The sequence below is a fragment of the Pseudorca crassidens genome, chromosome 16 (assembly GCF_039906515.1).
Source record: "Pseudorca crassidens isolate mPseCra1 chromosome 16, mPseCra1.hap1, whole genome shotgun sequence".
NCBI lineage: Eukaryota > Metazoa > Chordata > Mammalia > Artiodactyla > Delphinidae > Pseudorca > Pseudorca crassidens.
The window spans coordinates 26,896,128-26,921,513 of NC_090311.1; the positions used below are offsets into that span (position 1 = coordinate 26,896,128).

General features: G+C 46.6%; 2 protein-coding genes across 5 annotated transcripts in view; one reads left to right on the top strand and one right to left on the bottom strand.

Annotated features, from left to right (window-relative positions):
* Window positions 1-23,330, bottom strand: DPCD (deleted in primary ciliary dyskinesia homolog (mouse)). 3 transcript variants are annotated; one of them, XM_067709642.1, is made up of 6 exons: window positions 23,180-23,330; window positions 14,699-14,779; window positions 8,962-9,086; window positions 8,484-8,617; window positions 1,683-1,944; window positions 1-242 (listed from the first exon to the last, which is right to left on the bottom strand). In XM_067709642.1, the coding sequence occupies exons 1-5, from the start codon at window positions 23,241-23,243 to the stop codon at window positions 1,719-1,721; spliced, it is 630 nt and encodes a 209-aa protein (XP_067565743.1). In that variant the 5' UTR covers window positions 23,244-23,330; the 3' UTR covers window positions 1-242; window positions 1,683-1,718. The 3 variants fall into 3 exon arrangements, with proteins under 3 accessions (XP_067565743.1, XP_067565744.1, XP_067565745.1); XM_067709643.1 differs by having other exon boundaries at window positions 1,842-1,944; window positions 23,180-23,329; XM_067709644.1 differs by lacking the exon at window positions 14,699-14,779 and having other exon boundaries at window positions 1,842-1,944; window positions 23,180-23,318.
* POLL (DNA polymerase lambda) overlaps window positions 23,297-25,386 on the top strand; it is an 8,233-nt gene continuing 6,143 nt past the window's right edge. The window contains exons 1-3 of one of the 2 annotated variants that reach the window (XM_067709640.1): window positions 23,297-23,395; window positions 24,207-24,347; window positions 25,085-25,379. In XM_067709640.1, coding sequence (XP_067565741.1) covers window positions 24,233-24,347; window positions 25,085-25,379 — 410 coding nt within the window. In that variant the 5' untranslated portion in view covers window positions 23,297-23,395; window positions 24,207-24,232. The other variant, XM_067709641.1, reaches the window with a different exon arrangement.

Sequence of the window (25,386 nt, forward strand, 5' to 3'; positions counted from 1 at the left end):
TGACTCAGAATTATTTTACTCAGGACAGAAGACCACGACTCAGGGGCTAGGAGTGCCCAAGCCTTGAAGTCTCAGAGGCCTCTACAGGAAGAGCCTCACCCACACTCAGCGCTGGAAGTGCAGGCCTCAGGGGTCCGCTACTGAGTCTTGCAGTCCCCATCACTGCTGTGTGCTGTCTTTACCTTCTTCAGCTCCTTCTGCAGGTTTGACTCAGCTACTAGAACCTCCTTTGGCTTCTGGTACTGTGGATGGAGCCAAGGAGAGGACATGATTCAGTCACATCACCCCTCTCTACGCACACGCGCACACACACACTCTCTCTCCCTCCCTCCCTCCCTCCCTCTCACCCTTCCTCCCTCTCCCCCTTCCTCCCTCTCTCTTCCTCTCCCTCTCTCCCTCCCTCTCTCTCCCACCCTCCCTCCCCTCTCCCCCTTCCTCCCTCTCTCTTCCTCTCCCCCCTCCCTCTCCCTCCCTTCCTCCCCCCTCTCTCTTCTCCCTCCCTCTTCCTCTCTCCCCCTCTCTTCCTCCATCCTCCCCCCTCTCCCTCCCTCCATCCTCCCTCTCCCTCTTCCTCCCTCCCTTCCTCTCTCTCCCTCTCCCTTCCTCCCTCTCCCTCCCCTCTCTCTCTGCCTCCCTCCCTTCCTCCCTCTCTCTTCCTCTCCCTCTTCTTCCTCTCCCTCTCTTCCTCCATCCTCCCTCTCCCTCTCACCCTTCCTCCCTCTCTCTTTCTCTCCCTCCCTCCCCTCTCTCTCCCTCTCTCTTCCTCCCTCCCTTCCTCTCTCTCCCTCTCACCCTTCCTCCCTCTCTCTCCTCACCCTCCCTCCCTCTCCCCCTTCCTCCCCCCTTCTTCCTCCCTCACCCTCCCTCTCTCTGCCTCCCTCCCTTCCTCTCCCTCTCACCCTTCCTGTCTCTCCCTCTCTCCCTCCCCCTCCCTCACCCTTCCTCCCTCTCCCTCTCACCCTTCCTCCCTCTCCCTCCCTCCCTCTCCCTCTCACCCTTCCTCCCTCTCCCTTTCTCTCCCTCCCTCCCCTCTCTCTCCCTCTCTCTCTCTTCCTCCCTCTCTCTTCCTCCCTCCCTTCCTCTCTCTCCCTCTCACCCTTCCTCCCTCTCTCTCCTCACCCTCCCTCCCTCTCCCCCTTCCTCCCCCCTTCTTCCTCCCTCACCCTCCCTCTCCCCCTTCCTCCCTCCATCCTCCCTCTCCCCCTTCCTCCCTCTCTCTTTCTCTCCCTCCCTCCCCTCTCTCTCTCTTCCTCCCTCCCCTCTCCCCCTTCCTCCCTCTCCCCCTTCCTCCCTCTCCCTCCCTTCCTCCCCCTCCCTCCCTTCTCTCCCTCACCCTTCCTCCCTCTCCCTCCCTCCCCCTCTCCCTCCCTTCCTCTCTCTCCCTCTTACCCTCCCTCACCCTTCCTCCCTCTCACCCTTCCTCCCTCCCCCTCCCTCCCCTTCCCTCTCACCCTTCCTCCCTCTCCCTCCCTCCCCCCCTCTCTCTCTCCCCCTTCTACCCCCTTTATTCAAAGATGAGGAAATTGAGGCCTACAAGGTTGAATGACTTGCTGAAGGTCACATGGCTGGGTAGGGGTAGGCCTTTGGACCATCTAGAACCCCAGTTCTGTGGATTCTACCCCTCCCCATCACCCTCTATCCTCTTTCAGCTATGATTTTAAAATCAGCCTCCTGACCCTCACCGGCTCACACCATGCTGAGGCAGACAGGCCTGTTCTCTAGCAAGCACACCCCAGGAGTAGCTGGGGCTGGAACTGAGGACTCCAGTAGGATGGGAACTGGGCAGGGGAAGAAGGAGCCTGTCCCTGACATAGTGGCCAAGAAGTCTGAATGACTCTTACGGAGATGATGAGGGTGCAGTTGGCATGAGCAAAGCTCAGCGAGGAATCATCCAGAGGTAGCTGATACCTGTCTAGGTCAGGTATTGAGAACTTCTTGTAGTACCTGTGGGGACAACAAGAGGCCATGAGAACACCCAACAAAGTGACCCCAACAGCTGGGCATCAGGCCCTCTGACGCCAAACTTCTATACAATTCTCCCTACACAGCCAAAGAGGAAGAAGGGAAGCCAGTTAGAACACCAGTACTTTAGAGCTTAGTGGTCCTGGAAGAAAAAGAAAGGCCTTATGGCCAGTCCAGCAATGGAACAGGGCCAGTCATAATTCCTTGATTAGACCAGGGATCAGACTGACTCATACTTCAAGCTCAGTCCTCCCAAAGACACGTGGAAGAAGCCTCCTGGAATACACAATTGGCTCAGGCGAGCCCTACCTCCTCAGCACCCGAAGAAAATGGGATATGTGTGCTAACAAGAAACAGAATAAGGAAATCTAGGGCTGTCCTTGAAAGCTGGGGACTGACAGTTGGCACTTACATGGCCCTTTACTGAGGACCTCAGTTACCTTTTCCTCCTTTGGGGTCTTTGAAGGCCTTGTTAGCCTGACTCTACTTGTAGGCCAGAGAGGGGAGTACATCCACAAGGAGAAATATCCCTAAGAGAACAAGCCATGTGACTCATCAAGGAAGCTGGATCTCTGGGGCTCTGGACCCCACTTCTCCATTTTCACATACCACACTCGGTCTCCCTCAATGGCAGGTGACAGTCCAGAGATTAATGATCCCTTTTAGTAAAAAAACAAAACAACCCTGGGACTTCCCTGGCAGTCCAGTGGTTATACTGCTCGCTTCTGATACAGGGGGCAAGGGTTCAATCCCTGGTCAGGAGACTAAGATCCCACATGCCGCACGGCACAGCCAAAAAACTAAAAAAAAAAAAAAACAAAACAAACCCAGATAGCAACATCCAACCCATAATGTCTGTAATTTGACCTCCTTTGCCGAAGAGGAAACTCAGGCTCAGAGAGGTGAAATATCTGGCCTGGCTTCACAGCCAGTTGTCAGCAGAGTCAGGATTAAAGTTCCCTGATCCTGGTCTGGTGCTTATTACACTGGAGCACAAGCAATGGCCGCCTCACCTCTAGCAATAGGACTGTTTGGCATTTTCCTTGGTGGAAGTATGACCTAGGCTCTGGCCAGTGGCTACCAGACCTATCACCTGGGCATGGCATCACTGCTGCTGCAAGGGTATGTGGCTGGGCAGGGAAACGCTGCAGACAGGTACAGACAAACTCAAGTGAGGGGCCTGGAGAGGATAGGGCTTTCAATATGTCAGGGGGGCCTGGTCGTTGTGGCAGGTACCCCCAGTCCACTTCAAAAGCCCTGATGCCCTGGGGACTCAGGAGAGTTGACATCAATGCAAGCACTTCTGCCCTGCTCTCCCTGCCCAAATCCCTCAGTTTAGTGAAGGCTCTCAGGGCCCCTATCCTCCAGGTTCCTCACTCCCCGCCAAGGTGCTGGGACCCGTGGCAGGAAAAGAATGTTTACTTAAAGGCTGACAGTTCAAAAGGAGTGGGGGCTGGGGGATCCTAATGGCACCACAAGTTTGCTTTATTTTCCAAACTCTGCCCCAGGGAAAGGTGATCCATCTGCCTACAAACCGGGGTGGAATGTCGGCTTCATCCTCTTCCTAGCCAGCCCAGGCTGAGGGCTCTTTCTGGGGCCTCTGGTCTGGCCAGCAAAGGTGGCAGACACTGATAATAGGGAGGGAGTCAAAGGTTAAACAGCAGAGATTAGATGAACACAAAGGCTTGTTAGGAAGTGTTAACATCTTCCCTGCAAACATACACAAGAAGCAGAACCGGGAGAGAAGCAGCCGGGCACACACAGCTCAGCCGAACCCAGGGGGCCTGTGTAAGCCCTTGCTGCGCAGAACGTGGGGACATCCTTTCTGCCTACCTGGCTGTGTGCTGGGGAGGGGGGACAGGGACACACCTGTGTACTCTCAGAGGGGCACCATCAAGGCACATTCCCCAGGCAGGGGTAGTAGGACTGGAGAAAGAGTCCCAGGGCTTGGTCTCAACAGCAATGACAAGATCAAAGGGAACTGGAGTTGCATGACTTACCCCAGCTTCCCTGTTCTACTCCCATCACCTCTCACGAGGTGGGGGGATGGAGGCAGAGTAGGTCTGGAGGCTCAGCTCTGTTATGAGTATTCTAATGGATTTAGTTTATTGGCTGAGGTTAAACCATTTTCCTCAGGGGCTTCTGATGGGCAGTCTTCAAGGGAGTACGGGGCATCTGCTTTCTCTCCTCAGGGAGCAGCCCACACTCCCTTATCTCCATCCCTGGCCTTGGGGTTTGCCCTGAGAAGAACCATGCTTCACTTTCTCACCAGCACCTGGACTGGAGAGGGACCCACTGTGCTTCTGGAAAAGTCCAAATGCTCAGCCTCAGGCAAGCCCTAGGTAGGCAGCAACCATTTCTTAGGCGTCAACTGTGTCCCAGACCTTGAACTATGAGCTGGGGATTTAAGGATGAAGAAGAAACAGGCCATATCACTGCCCGAGGAGACCCTGTGTTTCTGCTGAAACTAAGCCTTTATAGTGTGGTGGTTCCTGGACTTTTCGCTGATGCACAACAAGCCCCATTCTCACCTGCCTTCACTGTCCTTGGTCTCGGCCACACCGTGAAAGGTGACATTTATGAATGCTAACTCTGTGCCAGGCCCTGTTCAACACACACTGAATCCTGAAAACAGCCCTCTCAGGTTGATTGCTTCTGTTATCCTCTTTTACAGAAGAGTAAACTGAGGCACAGGAAAGTTAGGTATCTTGCCCAAGTCATAAAATTGGTAAAGGGAGATACCCTTATTACAGTGATAATCCCCCCAATCTCCTCACCCCCCCCGCCATCGCTCTATATTCTCACCTCAAAGTAACAGACCACCTGGTCTAGGTTCCCTGCGTCTGTCCAAGGGTGGGGCAGATATGGGGGGTGGTCACCCCCAGAACCCAGCCACCCTGCAGGTCTCCTGGACACTCCCTCTAACACAGAGTGGGCTTCCTTTCTGAATGTAAAAGTGTCCAAAAGATGTATGTGGAAGCAAAGGCTCTCAGGAGGACTCCCTGGCCCTGTCCTGTGACTCTGGACAGGCCACTTAACTTCTGGGCCTCAGTTTCTTCCTCCAAATTCCTTTCTAAAAATAAAGGAGCTGCCCTAGATGAACTTTAAGTCGCTGTCAAAGGGACTGGAACAGGCCAACTCTGTACCTCTCTCGAACTGTGCCAAAAGGACAGCTCCTTCACTTTGGCTATTTCAGAAATGATCCACTGCACCCTATCACTCTCTCTCTGCTGTCTCCCCTTCCCAATTCCCAGTCCTTTCCCAACCCATTCTCCCTTTTAGTGAACTGAGAAAGGGCACAAGAAGCCAGGCCGTTAGAGAGAGACTCTGGAGGAGGCTGAAAGTAGAAGCAGGATGGCTGTGGAGTCACATGGGCCACGCCCCACACACCTCCAGTGGGTGCTCTGCACACCTGCACACAGGCTTGGCCAGAGTGGTCGAGAGAAGCCTCTAGCCAGTCCGTCCCTTAGAGAATCAGTTGGCAAATCTCCCCTTCTTTCTTAAACATCAACACTCCAGGCAAACTGGTCACCCCTGCCTACAGTAGCCCCTCGTAGAGTCACAGCACACATTCACATACTAAAGGCACTCAGAAGTCCTACCAAAGTGAGTTTCCTAAAGTTATCTGACCACAGAATCCTCTTTTCTAGAGATGCCTATTAACACTCCCACAGTGTTAGTATTACCGATGTCAAATCAGCCAAGCTCTCCTCAGGTTCTAATTTTCAAAGAATTGTTGAGGGCCTGCTTCAGGCCGGGCATGGGGCTGAGTGTTTGTACATATACGATTTCATAATTCCCCAAGCAATCTGTGACGTACGTATGAGTATTCTCCTATGATATATGAGGAACCCTTGCCCCAAATGCTACGGGTAATACGTGGCAGAGGCCAGATTCAAGCGGACATCTTCCTACTCCACATCCTAGCTCATTCCACTTATAGCTGCCAGCTTCTAGGCTGAGGCTAGGAACCTTCTTTCTGCACAAACACTCTTACTGGGAATAGATGGTGCCACAATGGGATCCTGGGAAAGCACTTTCTTCCTTCCCTGATTCATCCCTTGCTATTACCTGGGGCCAAGGACATAATACACTGGAATCAATTCCTTCAAGAGAAATGGCCAACCCAGTTATTCAGAGACAAGGCAGGTATAGACAAAGGAACTCTGGCTTTTACTGGTAACCATAATCCAGAATATCAGAATCGGGGCAGGCATGGAACCTCCAGGTGAAGGAAGTCAAATCAGAAAAGCCACAGTGTGATGGAAACTGAAGAGGCCTGGGCACTGAAACCATCACTAACTATCCCTTCAGTAAGTCTGTTCATCATGCTGACTTTATAGATAATCATTCATATATAGCACAACAATAAAAATACATACCCTGTCCACCACTGGATGGTGTGATGATCAGAAAACAGATTTTTAAAGTATCTTGAAAAAGCTAAACACTGCTCAAAGGAATAGCTATTGAGTTCTGTATATTTCGGGGTAGTAAAGGTATAGGACATCTTCTACTCCAGGTAGAAGATGAAAATGCCACTAGGCTCAGAAGAGCCTGTTAGGGGTTTAGCAGCCTCTCTCACCTTCCTCCCAGCAGAGGATCCTGAGGAAGGCTGTGCTGAGCCAGGCTGGGCCGCTGAACCTGAGATCTCATTGTAGGCTCTGAAGTGGGCACTCACATACTCCTCTCCCCTCTTTGGGAATCCAATCCCGGCCCTGCTCACTCTGGGGCACTACTTGCATCCCACCTGGCCTTACCCATCAATTCAAAAATGTCTCCCCCTGCCTTGGGCGCCGGAGTGGGCCTCTGGCCACGGAGCGCCTGGTCAAGAGCGCCACCTATGGCTGAATACGCACAGGAGATGGGACCCAGAGGATCTGCCTGCAGATGAATTTTTTGGTGAGCTAGCTAGCCTCTCTTTTCTCACTCCCTGGTAATCACATTTCTGCTGGATATCTGTATTCGACAGTGACCTCTGGGGGACAAAAGGGAGGCAGCAGCCAGCTCCACAAACTGCTGGGCTGCAGATTCAAGTGCTATCAGAAGCACTTTTGTTCCTAATTTGGGCCCAGGGCCTCTTACGCCAGGGAATGTTTGCTGAAGCACGGAGTTTGTTTTCCTAAAGGCAATTTCTCTGTTGCCTGAAATTGCTAAATTCCACTTTAGGCACTGACTCCTGTTAATGATGAGAACAATAACAGGAATAAACTGCCTTTTATCTGAGAGCTTCAAAGTGCTTTATAAACGCAAATCCTTATTATTATGACTTTGTATTTATAGACAAGGCCCACTTCAGGGGCTGCTGGCTGTGTGTACAGCAATAATCCTGAAATTAATTCATTCATCTCTACCCCTTCCCCACCACTTAACCCTGCCAAAGTGAGAGGGTATGGGGGTCATAGAGGAGGGCAGAACCCAGGGCTGCACCAGGGGAGCCTGGGAGGCACGGACCTTGAGGGAGATGGGACGGGAGGCTGGCACCACACCACCTGAGAAGATGGACAAATAGCTGGGTCTTCCTTACTGCTTGTAAATCAGTGGATGATGGGGACACCTCTGGCCTAAGCTTAGCACCCCATGAGACATGTTGGGTGGCTTCACAGTCTGTGGACCAGTAACTCATAAAACCTCCCATCTCAATGCACCAAATCTATTTCATGGGAGTTGGTCCTATTCTGCAATCCCTGACTCAGGTCACAACCGAGTCATCACAGGGCTCTTCTCTTCTCCTGTGATCAGTCAGAGCTCCAGAAACCCAAACGAGATCAATGCATTTCCAAGATGATCAGCCCAGAAGCAGCCCTGCCAGGATTAGATCTCCACTTTGGTCACTTTCTGTCCCCTCAACCCCACATTTTGCCTTCCCCTAGCAGACCATGAGAAGAGGAGCAAAAGGAAGTCTAGTAATCCCTTTGAAACATAATGCAAGTGACTTTATGCAAGAGACTTCCAAGAGGCCAAAGCACCAGCTCACTGTCCCTCAGTTCAGGGAGGGATAGGTTTGCTGCTCCCAGACCAGTACTTTAAAGTTCGATAACTGCCACCTCAGACAGGTGCACCTTCCAGGCCATGGCTCCCTGCCAGCTCCAACAGTGATGTTACCAGGCCAAGTTCATCATGGACTGGATCCAGCCAGAGGTCAAGGCACAATAACCTTACAGCAGAACCACTTAAGATCACAAGGCAATGGCCGGGTGATTCCCTCAACCTCTCATTCATCCAGCAAATATTTATTGAGCCCCAGTCTGTGCCAAGTACTGGGCCAGATACTCATTGTTCAAATTTCCCTGCCCTGGTGGAACTGATTACAATATTCAAGCTGGTCCTGCAGAGAGAAAGCCCTTCAGCTTTTAGCACCTACTACAGGGCTTTAGTGAAGCCCTCCTACCTCCCTCAGAGCTGGACAGCAGGCTTCTCTGCCCTCTGAGGTGGGGAGCCATCTGAGCCCTAACCTCAGGTCAAACCCCACCCCCGCCTTGCTCATACACAAGCAGGCAGGTGCCCACCATGCCACTTACTTTTTGTTGGTTGTTCTGACGACAACACAGCGCTCCTTCTGGTCCACACAGACACTGTAGACATCCTTAGGGTACGGGAGGTTTCGAATTCGCCACTGGAAACTCATCTTGGTGTCCTTGCGCATGAAGATGGGCTGCAGAAGGCAAAGCCAACTTGAGGACTATTCTTGGAGGGGGGTGGGAAAGGATGGCTCCCCCCTCCACAAAGCTCTATCAAGGGGCACAATGGGAGACCCTCAGCTCTTCCCTACAGCTCCCCTCTGATACTGCCATTGCTGTGACATTCTAGGCCTGGAGCCCTCGCCCTGGGATGACTAAGCCAAAACCCTTTGGGTACTCATTCAAGCAAACATTTCTAGAGCACTGTGTCCAGGTGGGTACACTGGAGATGAGGAGGTGAACAAGACATGGCGCCTGCCCCCGAGGGCCAGCAGCCCACTCCCCCAGCCTCCCCAAGACACCTGACAGACAGACATACATTGGAATTGCTTTCCGTGATGAGTTCAGGCCCCAGGCTCCCTGCTCCTGGGAGTGCTGGCTCTCCCACCTCAATCTGCCACTGGCCCAAGGCGCCCAGGGCACTCTTCACACGCCACTTCCTCACTGAGGAGAGAAGGAAGCAGTGGGATTATGGGGAAGAAAGGTACTCTGCTTCTTTCTGCTGAATCATCAATATCACATTAGGTAACTGGAACAGGATAAAAGTGGGAGCTACAGGCTTTTACACTGGCTTTATCCATCTGAGCAGGGACCTCACAACCTCTGAAATCTCAGGAGAGTATTTCAATATTAGACAACGTGTAAAGCCCATATCATGGGTGCCCAGACAAAAGGAATTAGAACAAAGCTCTGAAAGGCGCCAAGTGGAGTTTAGAAAACCCCAGGTGTGACTTCATGCAAAGGGAAGACGTGAATGTTAGGAAAAGGGTAGCTACCAGTAACAGGGAAAATGTGGATCCCCAAAAATGTGACATGCATTTTTCCCTCTAAAAATGGGCAGAGGAAACATGAATTAAGAGGGTGAAAGCTGATAGGCAGATTTGTCTCATGATTCAGAAAGTCCAAATATAGAAATTCACTCATCTCAGGTGCACATGGCTTAAAACAAAAGTCCCAGAGTTGTATTTACAGGAAATTTTAGGCACACACCATATTTTAAATGCATTATTTATAAAAGATCTAATGTACATTTTTTGTAGAGTGGAATCATCCTTTTATAATGCAAATAATCATCTCTATTTTACAACCCAGATGTTTGCATAAGATTTTTTTTTTTCAATTAAGCCACATACTTTATGGAAATTCTAAGTGAAAAGACTAATTCAGTAAACACTAACTGAAAGCCCCTGCTGGGATGCTCAGGAACCCTGCTCAGCCCTGTCACAGTGACTGCTGTCAGCACGCCCATGGCCACAGGGGGCTTTCGCGAGTGCGACCCCTCTGTTCCTTCCCTGCCCGCAGCAATGGGGGTCTTCCAGGTGGCAGTCCCAGCGTTGCTCCAGGCCAGCAGCCTTCCTGAAGCTTCTGTGAGGAGCTAAACAACTCAGAAAGTGCCTGGCGTCCTGTCGCAGTTGCTCCTTTTTCTGGGCCGGGGTGGTGAGAGCTGCAATGCGATTCTCAGGATGGGTTTATTTGAGACCTTCTGGGCAGCTGTGCCAAACCCAAACACCCTCACTGCTCTAAGTAAGGCACACAAGCTGAACACAAAAGTATGCTGCACAATTCGAATTTTCCCTTTAATATGTGCTTTTATAAGGTCTGGTGCCTTCTGCAGTGTGATTTTATTATGTCTCAGGGCCAAAAACTCTCCCTAGAAACACATTTCCAAGTTTACAATGCAAATAAATAAGGAAGAGTAAAACTTGGAAATATACTTTAAAGGCAACTTTTTTCTTTTTCTCACAAATACTTCTTCTCTCTTAAGTGAATGGACTGTGACCAGAAGTATATCCAAATCTATTCATGTAATACTTTGCTTATTTAACTGGAAGCCAGCCTTCTGGGTTGCAGTGTTCACAGTTGCAAATTCAGAAGCAACAAATGCCTCTAAGTGGAGGTTTCCTGTGACAAGACCCATGTATCTCACTCTTTATTGTAGGAAAGATCACTCCCAGATTCTCAGACATGTATAAAATGCTATGTGTAGAATAAGGCAGGAAATTAATTTTTTCCCAGGCATACTGACAACAGCATGACGGGATAGCTCACATCAAGGGCAGCGACAGAACTAAAAAGGATGTGGGACCATTTGGTGTGAGGACAAACATCCTTAGACCCTGACAGGATCACGATATAATAGAACACAGTCATCACAGAGTTTAAAGGTGGAGGTTCCTTTAGAAAGCATCTAGTCCAATACCTGTATTTTTCAAATGGGAAACAGCATTTCTTCCCTGCCTGCTCTCCTTCAACCCTTGCCACCACTCTTCAGGGGAGAGTATGAAGAATTACCAAGGCTCAGAAAGATACACTAACTTGCAAAAAACACAGCTAAAATTCAGGTCTCCTAACTTCAAGACCAGAATTTGAATCATTAGTAAAAGGCTAACTTGTATTCTATAAACATTCAATAAGCATACATGATATTTTAAAAGGTTCACTTAAAAAAAAATGAAGCTCTATTTCTTTTTTATATTTTAGCATTTAAAGGAAAAGCTTCAATTATTTGAAAATGTATTGATAAGTTATGAAAACCTAACTATCTGGGGCTTGATAAGTGAGGCGTCCTGTAATCATGGACCCTGTTAAATCATTTGTCCTGAGGCACGATGCCAGTGTGGCCAGGAGAGGCAATTCCGATACCAGGATTTCCTGTCTACTCTTTTATCCATGGAATACTGGGTTTGGAACAGAAACCTTCCCAAGGAGTACCCTAAGGAGGAGGAAAGTCAGCTACTGGTTTCCTTACTGCTGACCTTGAAAGCCACTCAGGTCACAGAAATTTGGACCCTTGGCTGTTTTGTCTTTTTTTTTTTTTTAGCACCTTGGAATTAAATTCTTTGTTAGAATATGAAGAAAGCCTCCATATTCATTCCCTTGTGAGATAAGATCCAACAAATGAATGGGTGAAGTCCTTGTTATTTCTCCCATGGACGTGGGCATGAATGCACACATGCAAATACATTTTGTCTTGTCTTTCTTGTCCTGTCTTTGTTCCTGAACTCAAGGACAGCTCCTGCGGCAACAGAAGACTGTTTGCACCTGCTGTCACTCTGATTTGATTATATGTTAAACCCAAACTGGTGTGTGCAAGGCAGCTCCCTGGGATGCTGTCATATCTTCCTGGCTGAGCCAGGGCCAGTCCTTGGAAAGGAGACTTTCAATGACCCTGTAAAGGGTCTGATGGGGAATATATGAGGGAGGCAGCGCCTGGGGCCTTTTTCCTAAGTCAGCAGGAAGCAGGCTGATGTCCCAGACTGCTGAAAGGAGGCCCCATCTTTCAGGTGGGCTAGAAAGTGGAGGTCCTAAAAGGCCTCTTTCCCCAGAGCTCCAAGCCCTGGCCCACTTCCAATGTGGATAATTACATTCCCCTTTCCTAAGTACTCCCTGCAGCTTAAACTGGATGCAGGATTCTTCTTTTCTGCCCTAAAACACTGCAACATTGCTATGTGGCTATTAAACAGCTGCCACGTCCCATCCCTGAGGAGGCTGAAGGGAATCGAGTGGGTCATTTATAAAGCCGGTGAAGTGCTTGGGGATGAAAGTGCTCAATATCCTCCAAATGCAGCCTGGGGTGGTTAGGCTGGCGGTCAAATACCAAAGCAGATTAAGCCGGTAATCCGAATGTAATCGCTGGGGGACGGCCTGCCCTTCAGCCTCTGCCCCCCTGGACATGCTGTGTTCTTCTAGGGCTGGTTTGATGTTCCGATCATTGTTATGGGGCCCTTCAGTTTTTTCCTCTATGAATACACATACAGCATTCACTGTGGGGGGTGGGAATGAATAGCATTGAGAGGGCAGAAAAAAAATATGACACTACTATGCTTATTAACACCGACCGGAAGAGCTCCAACCCAGACAGATGTCCTATCGGTAATTCTCTCTGTAAATTACTTTCTGGGTTTTTTGGACAGAAAACCAGTTTGGCCAATTATCCAATTTGTATAATTAGCTGAAAAAACGGAAACTATTCCCATTTACACCCACAAAAACCCCATCCATATTTTGCTTCAAAGAATGCACAAATGAAAGTTCAGGTCCTGGGATTATTTATACTTAAAAATGAAAAACAAACAGTATTTTGCAAGCTGGCGGAGGTAGGGTGGGGTGGTTGGAGACGGGTAAGAAAAGGATCAGCTGTTCAAAGGGCCCAGTGGTTTGAGTGGGGTGTTCCTTGCCGCCCATCTCTGTCCTGCTCCCTCCAGCCCCTACCGGGTCATTCTGGGGAGAACAAGATTTAGTAAGAAAAGAAAACAGGATTAAATAACCTCAACTCCCAACAGAATGTTCTTGTGGATTAAAGCATGGGTTCTTCATCAGATAGACCTAGGCTTAAATCCTAGCTCTGTAACTAACCAGCTGTGTGATTCTGAGCAAGGTGCTTATCCTCTTGAAGCTTCCATTTTTCCCAACTGTTAAATGAAGACAGCAGTAACCTACCACACTGGGCTGTAATGTGTCGTGTAAACCACTTAGCATGGCGCCCAATAAAAGTTACGGTATTGCTATCATTAGGTAAACTTTAGTCAGACAACGTTCTCCTATGAACCTCCATTTCTACTTTTAAGAAAAAGGAGTTTGGAGGCCACTGTCTATTCTCCACCTGCCAAGAGGGAAAATGACAGTTCATGTGGGATGCTACAAATGAAGGGACCTGGACTTTTTTTCATTTTAATTTCATGTCCAAGCACAACTAAGATGCCTTGGGTTTTATTTGTTTGTTTGTTTTTACAGCCACAACCCCGACAGCTGTATTATTTGCTCTGTGTGGAGAAGAGAGGTGACGCTGGGGGCTGGGGGAGAAGAGCTGCCGCTAGTCCCCGGCCTGGTGATGGTGGTGGTCAGCCCACGTGACCTCTGCTTTCATAAGCTCACCCCTGTTAGGCATTCCAAGGCTGTCACCCCCTGGGAGCGCTATAAATTACAATGGTTTGTGAGAATATTACTACTGTACTGGTTTCCACCAAATCAGTGTCATATGCTAAACACATCAAGATTTTTAATAGTACCAGACTAAACCAATTGGGACTGGAACCCAAGCAGCTCATAATAAGAAGGGATCAACACTTCACTCTGCGGCTGAACATGCACAGGACACATATTTTAAGACTGGAGACTAAGAGAATGCAAACCAGTGTAATCCGTGTTGTCGGTTCTAGACATTTATGAGCTGTCAGAAAAAGGGAAAAAGAAATTCCCCCGCCAATACTACCTGTCGATCAGGCCCAGGAAGAAATTAAAGTCAAGAATAATGACAAGAAAATAACCCAGCCCATGATTCCATCATTGGTCTTAGCATTTCAGGTGAAATTTAATAAAGAGAACAACTCCCACTGCTGACAGCCTCAGGCCCTGGGTCAAAGAACCAGCCACCTAGCTCTGGGAAGTCGGTTAATGCTGATGTGCATACCTGAGAACAGAGAATGAACAAATCGAATAATTCCCAGAAATCTGAGCTACGGCCCCTATTCATGAGCGTATTCTTAGAGGAAAAGGGCTGCAGGAATGAAAATGACAATGCTGCAAAATCACCGTTTCTACCTCCTACTCCCTTTGATTCAGACCTTCTCCAAAATGAGGGGCATATTTAATAGAGTCACTTCTGAGGCAAGGTCAAAAGCTGCGCCTCTGATACTTGTTTGTTCCCGATATGACTTCAGAAAACAAAACAAAAAACAGACCAAAAAAACTGCAGTGAAATCCTGCCCTTACCACTACTCAGCCTTCAAGGCTTACTTCCAATTCCACCTTCTCTGTAAAGCTTTTTCCCAACGGTTTCTTTACATGCCCATTCCCACCTTAGAAGAATTACTCACTCTCTCATTTGTCTGGGGGTGGAGTGAGGTTTACTGGTCAAGCGGACGCCCACTCCACCTCTGGTGTCCAGCCCTGACCTCAGATTATTTTCAGGAACAATCCTGCCTCAAGGGCTTCAGTCTCCCTGAGCTTCCACATGTGGTGCTGGGATCCTCCCTGAAGCCTCAGCTATGCGTGTTTACCTGTGCTTAGGTCACCCCAAGTGTTCCTAAGGGCCCGCTGGGGGTCCCGTCACTTACCAAGTAGTTCACTTGTCTTCTCATCATATTCTTCGGCCATTTCCTTCCCATCTGGGAACAAATAGTGCACCTTCCTTCTCCCTAGGCACAAAACAGAGAGTGCCTTACCCCTGAGCCTCCTCTTGCCTTGGGCCTTGCAGGTCAAGAGATCTACCTGGGAAACACTAACAGCCTTGGGCATGTTAAAAAAACCTTCCCAGAGCCTCCCACGAACTCCTTGCCAACCATTGCCCACCACTACTCTAGGACATGTCCTGGGACTCACTTCCTTTCTAAGCTTTCTCTGAACATGTCTTTACTCTGCTGATTCTTCTACCAGCAACAGCTCCAAACTTCTTCCCAAATGCTGAACTCCTCCTTGCCCTTCAAAATCCAGCTCAAATGTCACTTCCACTGTGAAATCTTCCTAAACTATCACCCCTAACCACCTTGGCAAAATTCATCACTTGTTTGTTTATGCCTCTCTGGTGCTTTATTCATATCCACAGTGGAGCATTTATCACATACTATACTTTTAAAAGCATCTGTTTCAAGAATGATATCATATTTATCTTTCTCTCCCCAGTTCCTAAAACCAAGCCCATGTGCTCAGGATACTGAACTGGGTTTCCCGACCAAGGCCTCCCTCCAGCCGTGCCCTCGCTCTGCCTTCTTCTGTACATCTCTAGGCCATCTCTATCACACATCCATACGATGTTAGTCCCCGTGTGTTCTCCTTACAGCATTTACCTTGGTATGATTTTTACATGTATTTGTGTGATTTTTGGATTATTGCCTGTCTCTTCTACTAAGGTAAGAGGGGTTTTATCCCCCCACCTATGGTTTCCCTATCACTTAGTATAGTATTTGGCATATTTTAGGAGCTCACCTAAATACTGATTGAGAGAGTTAATGAACATTGCTTCATCTTTCATTGAAAGCACAGAAGAACCCAATGGCGTCTCTTAGACCAGCTCTTCCACCTATGTAATATAATACTAAGCATTTTCTTAAAAGTGGCTATATAATTTCCCCTATTTTTACAGATAGGTAAGTAGATATAGGTAGGCTCCTCAGTGAGACTAATAACAGTACCAATGCCCGGTATACAGGTACCTAACGAATGCTTGATGAATAGAGCCCCAAGGCCCTTAACCAGCTAAAGCAGTCACTAGCCAAAACTTGCAACTGTTATCTGATCTACCAAGCCTTTTCACTGTCCATTCACTCCTCTGAGACATAGTTCCCTTGAGTCATTCCGAATTTGTATTCTGGGGAAACTCACCCCCAAATTTGCAGGGCCTCTCAGTAGGCGCCTAGATTACACCACCCTTACTCATTTGTTTGGCTCATAGAGCTATAACAGGTTGTCCTGTCAGGAGTGGGGTATAAGGTGCTCCCTGTGAGTAGCTGAGGGTATCTGGCCTGACTCTCTTCTCCCCTGGAGTCCAGTCTTAAGTGCAGGCAGGATGCAGTGCTTACTATGGGCCAGGCACTTTACATGTTTTATTGCATTTATTCTCAAAATAATCCTATGTGCCTCCAGTACTTGTATTTCACAAGTAAGGAAAATTGAGGATTAAAGGTCATATAACTTGTCCAAGGTCATAAAGCTAGGAAATGACAGCCCAGGCTTAAACCCACTTGAGGCCAAGGTTGATCCTGTAATAACCATACTAGGATATCTGTATGGCTTTAAGGTTGTAAGGATGAACAATGTTCCAAGGGTTTATTGTTCATGTTTCTAGTGAATTACCTGTTTAGGCCTTAGCCTATTTTATTTGGGTATTCATCTTTTTCTTACTAATCTGATTGAACTTTGTATATATTAAGCACGTGTCATATATGTTGCAAATGTTGTTTTAATTGCCTTTTAACTTTGTTTAAGGTGGGTTTTCCCAAACAAGTGTTTAATTTTTATATAGTCAATTGTTTTTTCCTTTGTGGTTATTATCCAGAAGTTGTGCTTAGAATATCTTCCCGTACCCAAGATTCTATGTGTACATATGTGTACATATGTACACATAGAATATGTACATAATCTATGTGTATATATGTATGTGAATATAAAAAATTTTAAGTTTATTACTATGATATTTTGGTGAAAGAAAAAAATATAATAGGAACACATCAATACATAAGGCAAATACTAACAGCCATAAAAGGGGAAATCGACAGTAACCCATTCATAGTAGGGGACTTTAACACTCCACTTTCACCAATGGACAGATCCTCCAAAATGAAAATAAATAAGGAAACACAACCTTTAAATTCTACTTTAAACAAGATGGACTTAATTGATATTTATAGGACATTCCATCCAAAAATAACAGAATACACATTTTTCTCTAGTGCTCATGGAACATTCTCCAGGATAGATATCTTGGGTCACAAATCAAGCCTTGGCAAATTTAAGAAAATTGAAATTGTATCAAGTATCTTTTCCGACCACAACGCTATGAGACTAGATATCAATTACAGGAAAAGATCTGTAAAAAATACAAACACATGGAGGCTAAACAATACACTACTTAATAACGAAGTGATCACTGAAGAAATCAAAGAGGAAATAAAAAAATACCTAGAAACAAATGACAATGGAGACACGACGACCCAAAATCTATGGGATGCAGCAAAAGCATTTCTAAGAGGGAAGTTTATAGCAATACAATCCTACCTTAAGAAACAGGAAACATCTCGAATAAACAACCTAACCTTGCACCTAGAGGAATTAGAGAAAGAAGAACAAAAAGACCCCAAAGTTAGCAGAAAGAAAGAAATCATAAAGATCAGATCAGAAATAAATGAAAAAGAAGTGAAGGAAACGATAGCAAAGATCAATAAAACTAAAAGCTGGTTCTTTGAGAAGATAAACAAAATTGATAAACCATTAGCCAGACTCATCAAGAAAAAAAGGAAGAAGACTCAAATCAATAGAATTAGAAATGAAAAAGGAGAAGTAACAAATGACACTGCAGAAATACAAAAGATCATGAGAGATTACTACAAGCAACTCTATGCCAATAAAATGGACAACCTGGAAGAAATGGACAAATTCTTAGAAAGCACAACCTGCCAAGACTGAATCAGGAAGAAATAGAAAATATGAACAGACCAATCACAAGCACTGAAATTGAGACTCTGTTTAAAAATCTTCCAACAAACAAAAGCCCAGGACCAGATGGCTTCACGGGCAAATTCTATCAAACATTTAGAGAAGAGCTAACACCTATCCTTCTCAAACTCTTCCAAAATATATCAGAGTGAGGAACACTCCCAAACTCATTCTACGAGGCCACCATCACCCTGATACCAAAACCAGACAAACATGTCACAAACAAAGAAAACTACAGGCCAATATCACTGATGAACACAGATGCAAATATCCTCAACAAAATACTAGCAAACAGAATCCAACAGCACATTAAACAGATCATACACCATGATCAAGTGGGGTTTATTCCAGGAATGCAAGGATTCTTCAATATACACAAATCAATCAACGTGATACACCATATTAACAAACTGAAGGAGAAAAGCCATATGATCATCTCAATAGATGCAGAGAAAGCTTTTGACAAAATTCAACACCCATTTATGATAAAAACCCTACAGAAAGTAGGCATAGAGGGAACTTTCCTCAACATAATAAAGGCCATATATGACAAACCCACAGCCAACATCGTCCTCAATGGTGAAAAACTGAAAGCATTTCCACTAAGATCAGGAACAAGACAAGGTTGCCCACTCTCACCACTCTTATTCAACATAGTTTTGGAAGTTTTAGCCACAGCAATCAGAGAAGAAAAGCAAATAAAAGGAATCCAAATCGGAAAAGAAGAAGTAAAGCTGTCACTGTTTGCAGATGACATGATACTATACATAGAGAATCCTAAAGATGCTACCAGAAAACTACTAGAGCTCATCAATGAATTTGGAAAAGTAGCAGGATACAAAATTAATGCACAGAAATCTCTGGCATGCCTATACACTAATGATGAAAAATCTGAAAGTGAAATCAAGAAAACACTCCCATTTACAATTGCAACAAAAAGAATAAAATATCTAGGAATAAACCTACCTAAGGAGACAAAAGCCCTGTATGCAGAAAATTATAAGACACTGATGAAAGAAATTAAAGATGATACAAATAGATGGAGAGATATACCATGTTCTTGGATTGGAAGAATCAATATTGTGAAAATGACTCTACTACCCTAAGCAACCTACAGATTCAATGCAATCCCTATCAAACTACCACTGGCATTTTTCACAGAACTAGAACAAAAAATTTCACAATTTGTATGGAAACACAAAAGACCGCAAATAACCAAAGCAATCTTGAGAACGAAAAACGGAGCTGGAGGAATCAGGCTCCCTGACTTCAGACTATACTACAAAGCTACAGTAATCAAGACAGTATGGTACTGGCACAAAAACAGAAATATAGATCAATGGAACAGGATAGAAAGCCCAGAGATAAACCCACGCACATATGGTCACCTTATCTTTGATAAAGGAGGCAGGAATGTACAGTGGAGAAAGGACAGCCTCTTCAATAAGTGGTACTGGGAAAACTGGACAGGTACATGTAAAAGTATGAGATTAGATCACTACCTAACACCATACACAAAAATAAGCTCAAAATGGATTAAAGACCTAAATGTAAGGCCAGAAACTATCAAACTCTTAGAGGAAAACATAGGCAGGACACTCTATGACATAAATCACAGCAAGATCCTTTTTGACCCACCTCCTAGAGAAATGGAAATAGAAACAAAAATAAACAAATGGGACCTAATAAACAATGGGACCTAAAAGCTTTTGCACAGCAAAGGAAACCATAAACAAGACGAAAAGACAACCCTCAGAATGGGAGAAAATATTTGCAAATGAAGCAACTGACAAAGGATTAATCTCCAGAATTTACATGCAGCTCATGCAGCTCAGTATCAAGAAAACAAACACCCCAATCCAAAAATGGGCAGAAGACCTAAATAGACATTTCTCCAAAGAAGATATACAGACTGCCAACAAACACATGAAAGAGTGCTCAACATCACTAATCATTAGAGAAATGCAAATCAAAACTACAATGAGATATCATCTCACACCAGTCAGAATGGCCATCATCAAAAAATCTAGAAACAACAAATGCTGGAGAGGGTGTGGAGAAAAGGGAACCCTCTTGCACTGTTGGTGGGAATGTAAATTGATACAGCCACTGTGGAGAACAGTATGGAGGTTCCTTAAAAAACTACAAATAGAACTACCATATGACCCAGCAATCCCACTACCGGGCATATACCCTGAGAAAACCATAATTGAAAAAGAGTCATGTACCAAGATGTTCATTGCAGCTCTATTTACAATAGCCCGGAGATGGAAACAACCTAAGTGTCCATCATCGGATGAATGGATAAAGAAGATGTGGCACATATATACAATGGAATATTACTCAGCCATAAAAAGAAATGAAATTGAGCTATTTGTGGCACATATATACAATGGAATATTACTCAGCCATAAAAAGAAATGAAACTGAGCTATTTGTAATGAGGTGGATAGACCTAGATTCTGTCATACAGAGTGAAGTCAGAAAGAGAGAGACAAATACCGTATGCTAACACATATATATGGAATTTAAGGGAAAAAAATGTCATGAAGAACCTAGGGGTAAGACAGGAATAAAGACACAGACCTACTAGAGAATGGACTTGAGGATATGGGGAGGGGGGAAGGGTAAGCTGTGACAAAGCGAGAGAGAGGCATGGACATATATACACTACCAAACGTAAGGTAGATAGCTAGTGAGAAGCAGCCGCATAGCACAGGGAGATCAGCTCGATGCTTTGTGATCGCCTGGAGGGGTGGGATAGGGAGGGTGGGAGGGAGGGAGACGCAAGAGGGAAGAGATATGGGAACATATGTATATATATAACTGATTCATTTTGTTATAAAGCAGAAACTAACACACCATTGTAAAGCAATTATACTCCAATAAAGATGATAAAAAAGTATATATATATGTATGAGTTTGTATGCATGGAAAAAATATGGAAGTTTCTGTATGGAAATGTCAATTGTGATTATCTCTGCATGGCAGGATTACCAGTGACTTGTTTATTTATTTTTCTTATTTCCACAATGAACATAAATTATTTATGAAGAAGTATGTTGGGTTCTCATTAGCAACAGAAGTGATTCTTGGTGGGAAGTTAGTAGCATCCTACGCCCACTCACGTACACATTAGGAGGATAAATCAACAGGAGAGGTTTGACAAGGCATATACACACCTTTGGCTTTTTTTGTTTGTTTTCTTTCTTTTGATTTTGGTTTGGTGGGGGGACTAACAATGTTGTTTCGTGATGTTACTCACAAAAAAACTTAACGAAGTCCTGACTGATGAAATATTTGTTTAAACACTGTCCTTTGACCAAAGGAAGTAAAAGCAGAGACTAGAATAGATATTTTGTACACCCATGTTCACAGCAGTAATTATTCACAATAAAAAAAGTGGAAGCAACCCAAGTGTCCATCGACACACTGGTGGATAAACAAAATACGGTATATACATACAACGGAAAAATGTTATTCAGACCTTAAAAAGGGAGGAAATCAAACTTTCCTCAAGCGACATGCGACATTTCCTCATTTCCACATGCGACAACATGGATGAACTTCGAAGACATTATGCTAAGTGAAATAAGCCAGTCACAAAAGAACAAATATTGTATACTCCACTTATATGAGGTTCCTGCTGTAATCAAATTCATAAAGACAGAAAGTAGAATGGTGATTACCAGGGGCTGAGGATAAGGAGACTGGGGAGTTAGTGTTTAATGAGTATAGAGTTTCAGCTGAAGATGAAAACGTTTTGGAGATGGATGGTGGTGATGGTGGCGTAACAATGTGAATGTACTTAATGCCACAAAACTGTACACTTAATAAAGGCTAAAATGGTAAATTTATGTTAAGTACTTCTTACAATAAAAACAAACCCCACTGTCCTATGAGATAATGTTCAGAATCTTTGGTTTGGCATAGGAGATCGATCACAACATACCTCAATTTATCTGCAATCTCTCTTCATTTTCCACCATTTCCCCTCATCGCTTGAGAAAAGCGTCCTTTTATTCACTCTTGCATCCTAGCACCTAGTACCTTACACAGTGTAGGGAGATATTATGACTGGGTGAATGCTTTGGCCTCACTAAATGTTTTGTTATGCCCCTAGTAATCAGCCATATACTTTCACACCTCTGTGCCTTTACACGTGAGTCATTCTTCCTGGAATAACTATCCCCTCTTCTCCACTTAGCAAACACCTATTCATCCTTTAGGACCCATAAACATCACCTCTTCTGTCAGGTCCTCCTTCAAAGAGATAATCATTTTCACCTCTGTGCTCTCATAGCATTTTATAGAAGAGTCCAACCTCTATTTAACACACATGCTTTTGTTTATTTACATTTTTTTCCTGACCACTATGTGAACTCCTGGGACGTGTCTTTTTCTTTCTATCTGCTCTAGCACACAACCTGACACACAGTAAAAAGCATCCCTAAATACTGCATGAATAAATGAGCAAATGACCAGCTGACTTCAATTTCCACGCTTTCTTGACTGGCCTCTGCCTGTGGATGTCAGTCCCTGCTGGTTTCCCGAAAGCTACAGGAATTCAGACCAAATTCATTCTGGCTGCCAAGTGAGTCCAGGAAGGGACCCTGAAGCACTGGCCAGTCCTAGGGTGGAAGAAAGTCCGAACTCCATCCATACCTCTGTGCCCACCTCTTCCAGGACCAGCACGAGGTGGGGGTAGGGGGTTGCTTTGTCTCCTCTAAAGACCCAGGGAACATTTAGAGGTTCACTTACAAAGATAACATTACAGCTGGAAAGGACCTCAGAGACAACACAGGTAATCCATCCACCTCATTTTACAGATGAGGAAAATGAGGTTCAAACAAGTAAAGAGGCCGACTGGGAAGCCCACGGTAAATTAAAGGCAGAGTCGTTAACTAGAGCCCAGGTGTCCTGCCTTTCTATGATACCAGGCTGCTTTCAGCAACAGAACCTCCAGACTGAGGTTCATCCCAGGTCAAGATTCAGTTGTACCACTGACTGACTCGGGGAGCTGGGGCCGATCTAAAATCCTGGATTTCAGTTTCCTCTTCTGTAAAATGGGGTCAAAACCACCTCTCGGGACAGCGGTGAGGAGCAAATGACGGTGAACGTGAAAAGAATTATTATTTATTAGTAACAAAACTCAGAGCGGAGTGAGTTGGTGTCCAGGAAACTAGGGTGTCCAGAGACGTGTGTTCCAGTCACCTCATCTCTCTGGGCCTCAGTTTCCTCATTTGCAAATGCAGTAACTGCCCTAGAGGGAGGCCGCGACCTTCCAGCCCTGCCGTCCTGGGCTGAGGCCCTTCCCGGAGGCGCCAGAGCGGAGGGCCGGACGCTGGGGGAAAGGACGAGGGTGCTCGCGGGGTGCCTCGAGTTACCGTCCTGCAGCAGCGCCGTCTTCTCTGCCGCCCGCAGACTCTCCAGCCAACCCGTCACCGCCATCTTCCCTCAGCTCAGCCGCGTGCCCGGCCGCTGCCATGGCAACCGTTTCCGCCTAGGGTCACTTCCGGATGACCCGGAAGAAGTTCTGGACATTTGCGTGTTCCCACCCCGCAACCCCTCACGCCCTTCGTCTGCTCTCATTGGCTGCTCTGGTAAGTAATTTACTCCTGCCCACACCTGGTGACCCGTCCGGCCTGAAGTTGACCCCATCCGGCAACTAACCTGGGGAGTGGGGAGGAGCCTTCAGGGCAGGATCCAGACAGTCCATCCTTCGCCTGGCCCCCAGCTGGGGGAGTCCCGGGTGCGCGCCAGCTGCGTTCGCGGCGGGTGCCTCACACCTGCCAGCGTCTTCTTCACCCCCAGCTGTGAGGCCGAGACTCCCCCAATCCGGGAAGGCGCCCCACACCTGCTGCAGTCGTGCATTTCCCTGCAGCTGCGGGCCTGCGCTCCCCCCGTGCTGAGAGGTCCGAGACCAGGGCAGGTGCAGGGCGTTCCCCCACCCCGCCTCCTAATCTCCACCTGCCATCTGCGGGTGTGTGATGGGGGTAGAGAAAGATTATATACAGGTCCCCCCGAGTCCCCACTCATTTTGGGAGCCCAAGTCCTTCCTAAAGATGGAGCTCCATTCCTAGCCTGGCATCTCGTTTTGGTAAAGCCTTTTGGAAGTGGGATGCAGCAGGAGCAGACACTGCACACTTAATCTTCAGAGCAACTCCCTGAGGAATGATATCGTTTGGTACCCATCAAAAGTTCCCCCAATAGTTCCACTCTTCCCCTTATTTTCCCCAGTACTCTGAAAGTGGTGAGTATAGAGCTAGGCTAAACCACCCAGGAGACTCCTGGGAACTTGGCTACTGTCCCCAAGGCCTGGTCAGTAGAGACCCCACCTTCATAGTCAAAGGGGTTGGGGGGCCTCAGTTCTGGGTTTCCACATGACAGCTGCCCTGATCAACCCTCCAACAGAAAGGCCAGGCTCCAGCCATACCTCAATGGACTCCAGGGGCATCTTGAAGGCATTTCCCAAGCGGAAGAAAATTCATACCAATCCATCATCAAAAGCACTTGCAAAGATTCCCAAGAGGGAAGACGGAGAAGAAGCAGGAGGTGAGTGGACCCAGCCTCAGAACCCTCATGTGTTTGAGCCTGAGGCTTCTTACTTCGTTCATGCCCAGAATCAGATATTGCAGTTGACTCTGTCCGCCCAGAGCCTGCAGGTTTGTTTTTACCTGCCTTGTCCTAGGCTTGGTCCCCAGTCTTTGACAGGCGACTTGCTGTTTTATCTTCTACCCCACCCTGAGACCTCCATAAATCAGAAAATACTCCCTGGTCCCTAAGGAAATGACTGGCAGAATCATTTGCTCTCTAGGAGGTTGCCTGCTGCTGCGGGGAGGGGATCCTTCTTAGGTCCCCAGACTTACAAGTTATTTTGCAGCCAAATTGACAAATAGATGGCAAAAGCTTACATGGTGGGCTGGGTTGGGGGAGGGGAATCTATTAGACTGTGAGGCTTATAATGGCAAAACATGTGCTTTGTGCCTGATACATAATAAGTGTCTACTAATATGTGTTGAAAGAATAAATGATCAAATGAAGTGATTTACAGGGTAACTACAAGGTGCCAGACACTGTTCTAGGTTATATCAGGGAACAGGACGTATCAGAATCCTTGCCCCTTACATCAAGTGATGGCCCATAGGAAATTAACTGTATGCCTGTGATGGAATCCCCAGAAGGCAGGCTGTCTGGGTGGAGGAAAACGATTGGGGGGAGGGGACTGTGAAGGGTTCATTGGGATCATGTCTGAAAGTATGACAGTAGGTATCTGGATGTCCCCTCCACAGAGTGGCTGAGCTCCGTGCGGGCGCATGTTGTACCCACTGGCATTGGGCGAGCCCGGGCAGAACTTTTTGAGAAGCAGATTGTCCAGCATGGTGGCCATATATGCCCTGCCCAGGCCCCAGGGGTCACTCACATTGTGGTGGATGAAGGCATGGACTGTGAGCGAGCCCTCCGCCTCCTTAGACTGCCCTGGCTGCCCCCAGGTGCTCAGCTGGTGAAGTCAGCCTGGCTGAGCTCGTGCCTACAGGAGAGAAGGCTCGTGGACACAGCAGGATTCAGCATCTTCATCCCCAAGAGGTAGGCT

Coding starts and splice junctions, on each gene's coding strand:
- DPCD (XM_067709642.1), bottom strand. CDS start 23,243: ATGGCGGTGACGGGTTGGCTGGAGAGTCTGCGGGCGGCAGAGAAGACG. Junction 9,087..14,698: donor GAAGACAAGTGAACTACTTG/GTAAGTGACGGG, acceptor TTCTCTCCTCAG/TGAGGAAGTGGCGTGTGAAG. Junction 8,618..8,961: donor TCACGGAAAGCAATTCCAAT/GTATGTCTGTCT, acceptor TGCCTTCTGCAG/CCCATCTTCATGCGCAAGGA.